This window comes from Cicer arietinum, chromosome 3 (assembly GCF_000331145.2).
Source record: "Cicer arietinum cultivar CDC Frontier isolate Library 1 chromosome 3, Cicar.CDCFrontier_v2.0, whole genome shotgun sequence".
Classification (NCBI taxonomy): Eukaryota; Viridiplantae; Streptophyta; class Magnoliopsida; order Fabales; family Fabaceae; genus Cicer; species Cicer arietinum.
This window is the reverse complement of record NC_021162.2, coordinates 21,004,273-21,009,289: the sequence shown is the minus strand read 5'-3', so window position 1 is coordinate 21,009,289 and position 5,017 is coordinate 21,004,273. Positions and strand designations below refer to the sequence as shown.

General features: G+C 34.8%; 1 protein-coding gene and 1 long non-coding RNA gene across 3 annotated transcripts in view; one reads left to right on the top strand and one right to left on the bottom strand.

The window, feature by feature from the left end:
• The first annotated feature begins 2,198 nt into the window (after nt 1-2,198).
• Nucleotides 2,199-4,934, top strand: LOC105851304 (heat shock cognate 70 kDa protein-like). Its single transcript, XM_027331021.2, has 2 exons — nt 2,199-2,544; nt 3,150-4,934. Exons 1-2 carry the CDS (start codon nt 2,325-2,327, stop codon nt 4,784-4,786), a joined length of 1,857 nt encoding a protein of 618 aa, XP_027186822.2. The 5' UTR covers nt 2,199-2,324; the 3' UTR covers nt 4,787-4,934.
• The window catches only part of LOC113784761 (uncharacterized), a 3,395-nt gene continuing 1,428 nt past the window's right edge, over nt 3,051-5,017 (bottom strand). Inside the window, exons 3-4 of one of the 2 annotated variants that reach the window (XR_012162188.1) lie at nt 4,313-4,424; nt 3,051-4,211 (exon numbers count right to left, since the gene is read on the bottom strand). This is a non-coding gene — a long non-coding RNA (uncharacterized lncRNA). The remainder of the gene's footprint in view (nt 4,212-4,312; nt 4,425-5,017) is intronic. The other variant, XR_012162187.1, reaches the window with a different exon arrangement.

Genomic DNA, 5,017 nt, shown 5'->3' with positions numbered 1-5,017 from the left:
AATTTGTGCTTGTGTTTATTGATGATATCCTTTTTTATTCTAAGAGTAAAGAAGAAACCCGAGCGACATTTAAGGTTTGTTTCCTTAAGAGATAAACAATTATATGGCAAATTCTCTAAATGTTAGTTTGGGCTGGATAGTGTCGCATTTTTAGGTCATGTTGTGTCTAAGAATGGAATAAGTGTTGATCCAAGTAAGGTGGAAGCAGTGCGGGATTGGCCCAGACCTACCATAGTAAAAGGCATTTAGAGTTTTCTTGGTTTATCTGGTTATTATCGACGTTTTGTAAAAGATTTCTCAAAAATTGCTTCTTCGTTGACTAGGTTGACCCAGAAGAAAGTTGAGTTCTGATGGACTGATGTATGTGAGGAAAGCTTTCAAAAATTAAAGGAGTGCTTGACGTCAGCACTTATTTTGGCAGTACCCATATATGGTGAAACTTATGCAGTTTATTGCGATGCTTCTAGAGTTAGTTTTGGTTGTGTACTTATCCAACAAGGTAAGGTTATTTTCTATGCATCTAGACAACTCAAGAGGCATGAGGTGAACTATCCCACACATGATTTAGAAATGGCTGCAGTGGTTTTCGCTCTTAAGATTTGAAGACACTATCTATATGGGGAAACTTGTGAGATTTATACCGATCATAAAAGTCTTAAGTATATCTTTCAACAGCGAAATTTAAATTTAAGAAAAAGAAGATGGATGGAACTCTTGAAAGATTATGATTGCACAATCTTATACCACCCAGGGAAGGCAAATGTTGTTGCAGGTTCTTTGAGTAGGAAATCCATGGGTAGTCTCGCTCATATAAAAAAAGTAAAAAGGCCAATAGTTAAAGAATTTCAAGAAATTGTTGAAAGTGGAATTCAATTTGAACTTGATCATTCGAGTTTATTTTAAGCCTATGTACAAATTCTTCTGACCATAGTTGATGATATCAAGGAAGCTTAATGTCAAGATCCATACTTGGTGAATATGATAAATAATATTCAGAATGGTAAAATATCAGACTTTTCAGTTGATTTTGATGGTGTGCTGAGGTTGAAGTTTTGACTGTGTGTTCCAAATGTTGGTGGCTTAAGGAGGAAAGTTTTAGAGGAGGCTCATCATTCTTCTTATACTATTCACCCAGTTTCTAATAGGACGTATCAAGACTTGAGAGAATTGTATTGGTGGGAAGGGATGAAGAGAGACATAGCAGATTTTGTCTCTAAGTGCTTAGTGTGTCAACAAGTAAAGGAAGCTCAAAGTCAAGACCCATACTTGGTGAATATGGTAAATAATATTCAGAATGATAAAATTTCAGACTTTTTAGTTGATTTTGATGGTGTGCTGAGGTTGAAGTCTCGACTGTGTGTTCCAAATATTGGTGGCTTAAGGAGGAAAAGTTTAGAGGAAGCTCATCATTTTTCTTATATTATTCACCCAGTTTCTAATAAGATGTATCAAGACTTGAGAGAATTGTATTGGTGGGAAGGGATGAAGAGAGGCGTAGTAGATTTTGTCTCTAAGTGCTTAGTGTGTCAACAAGTAAAGGCTGAGCACCAAAAGCCTGTGGAGTTACTGCAACCTGTTGAAATATTAAGAACGTTCTTCGTTTTCGTTTGTTTTCTCTGTAATTGTTTGTCTTCTATTTTGTTGGTTAATTCTTATTGTAGATCTCAATATTATTTTAACAAGAGTACATTACCTTACGTTACAAAGGGGAGAATAGGTCATTTTCATTTTTTATGTAAATGAAGTTGGAAGATTGTGTTTTTTATTTATTTATAATTGTTGGTTGAGTTCTTAAATGCCGAAATAATCATTTATTTTAATAAGTCTAATGGAAAATGCATCTTACACATTAAGTCTTGTATTTGGAACCACTCAAAATACAATCGGGACTTGCTATTTTTTTTGGAGAAAGGGTGCTTTCATTCTTGACAGATGCATTTTCAATGCATTGTTTGTGTAAGATGTGATTGGATAGTCAACAACGGCGATAAATAATGACAATTTTGCAATGCATTGCTTGTGTTCTTTCAACGAAAACAAACATGTATTGAATAATAGTAAATAAACAAAAAAAAAGATATAAAATAAAATAATAATAGCATATGTCTACTTATAGAAAGATTATATTAATCTAAGTAGTCTCATGTGTCAAACTTGCCATAAAATAAAGTTTGATATATTATTATGTATAGATAGATAGATGGTGACACATTATACTCCACATGTATAAAAACCAACCCGGTATAGTATTAAACAAGGAAAATGCTAATCTGAATTCAGAAGTTCACTAAAGCAAAATAGTGTTCAATCACTTGAAAGAGAGAATGGCAAAAAAATACAAGGGTCCAGCAATTGGAATAGACCTTGGAACAACCTATTCATGTGTAGCAGTTTGGCAAGGCCAAAACAATCGTGCAGAGATTATCCATAATGATCAAGGCAACAAAACCACTCCTTCTTTTGTTGCTTTCACTAATGATCAAAGGTTGATTAGTGAAGCTGCTAAGAATCAGGCTGCTTCTAATCCAACCAACACTGTCTTTGGTAGTTTATCTTTTATCTTCCTGCATGGTTTATAAATTAATATTAATTTTATTTTTCTTGCTTACTAAACATTAATAATATGTAGTTGTTTTTTTAGCTACGCTTTTATGAGAATAAAACAATTTATATATCACCAATCCTATCTTTGTTAATTTATCTTTTTACCTTCCTATTTATATATTACTTTTTAGTTATTTTACTATGGTTTATATGGACACTTGTGTGTCTGTCTTTGGTTATTTGAAAAGAGCTTAATGGTTATGCACTTATGGTGTAAAACATCGCCTAATGACAACCTTTCATCGTGCCATATAATCATATATTGTAACCCTTTTTTAAAAATAACCACTACATCCTTCAATCTTATTGGACATTAGTGTAAAACTAGTTTACATTTATTATGCATTTTCTATTTTCTCATTTGAAAAAATTAAGTTATTTGATTGGTAAGGAGAATAAAATTATAAAAAAGTTTAAATAAATGGTAAATTTGGAAGAGAAAAATGTTACACCAAAATTTTGTATTCAGTTTGTATATGGGTAGTGATTACTATTAGTATTATTCTGTTCAGCTATTATGCTAACAAAATTTTTTGTTGCTGCAGATGCAAAGAGGTTGATTGGAAGGAAATATAGTGATTCTGTTATTCAGAATGACATTCAGTTATGGCCATTTAAGGTTGTTGCTGGTACTGATGACAAGCCAAAGATCATTGTGAAGTATAAAGGTGGCGAAAAGTCCCTTTGTGCTGAGGAAATCTCATCTATGATTCTCACAAAGATGCGCGAGATTGCAGAGAAATTTTTGGAGTCACCTGTCAAGAATGCAGTTGTTACCGTGCCTGCTTATTTCAATGATTCTCAAAGAAAAGCTACAAAAGATGCTGGTGCCATTGCTGGCCTCAATGTAATGCGGATAATCAATGAACCTACTGCTGCTGCTCTTGCATATGGTCTTCAAAAGAGAGCACATAATGTTGGAAAAAGAAATGTCTTCATATTTGATCTTGGTGGTGGCACGTTTGATGTGTCGCTTCTCACACTTAAGGATGATAGCTTTGAAGTGAAGGCCACAGCTGGAGATACACACCTTGGAGGAGAAGACTTTGATAACCGAATGGTGAACCATTCTGTAAAGGAATTTAAGAGGAAGTACAAAGTGGACATTAGTGGAAACCCGAGGGCCTTAAGGAGGTTGAGAACTGCTTGTGAGAAGGCTAAAAGGACACTGTCATTCGATACTGAGGCTATAATTGACATAGATGCTATATACAAGGGAATTGACTTCCATTTGTCAGTCACTCGGGCTAAGTTTGTTCAACTCAACATGGATCTCTTTGAGAAGTGTTTGGAGATTGTCAAAAGTTGTCTTACTGATGCTAAGATGGACAAGAGTAGTGTTGATGATGTTGTCCTTGTTGGTGGTTCTTCTAGGATTCCAAAAGTGAAGGAACTATTGCAAGAATTTTTCAATGGAAAAGATTTGTGCATGAGCATCAACCCAGATGAGGCTGTTGCTTATGGTGCTGCTGTTCAGGCTGCTTTGCTTTGTGAAGGCATTAAGAATGTTCCAAATTTGGTGCTACAAGATGTTACACCGCTGTCGCTTGGTAAGGCCACACTAGGAGATGTCATGAGTGTGGTGATTCCTAGAAACACCTCCATTCCTGTCAAGAAGACAAGAGAATATGTAACAGTTAAAGATAATCAATCCCATGTCTCAATTAATGTTTATGAGGGTGAAAGATTAAAAGCCAGTGAGAACAACCTGCTTGGTTTGTTTAGTCTCTCAGTCCGTCGTGCACCTCGTGGCCTTCCTATCAAAGTATGCTTTACTCTAGATGCTGATGGTATATTAAACGTCTCTGCAGAAGAAGAAACTAGTGGTAATATGAAAGTTATTACTATAACGAACAAAAATGGTAGACTGTCAGCTGCAGAAATTGAGAGAATGATTCAGGAAGCTGGAAATTTCAAGGCTGAAGACATGAAGTTTGTGAAGAGAGTTCAAGCAATGGATGCTATTGATGATTATCTATATAACATGGAGAAAGTAATGAAGGATGATAGTGTTACTTCCATGCTTAATCCAGTAGACAAAATGATGATCCATTCTTCAATGAAGATGGGTAAAAACATGATTTGCAACCAGAAATTAGAAACTTTTGTGTTTGTCGACTTTCTGAGGGAGCTTAAAAGAATCTTTGAATCTGCTTTGAACCGGAGAAACATGGGTAACTGAAAGTGATTCTGACTCTTATTGATAATCTTTAAGTCTTCTTCATGTATTTCATGTATGATGTTGGAGCTTCATGTATGATGTTGGAACTTTATTAAACTATTATTGTAAACATTCAATATATAGCCTTTGGGGGTGATTCATATATCAACTAGGTTTTAAGGTGAAGATTACCCACCATTTATAAACACTTTGTCGGACCTTATCTCATCCAACGTGGGACCCTTAACAAAT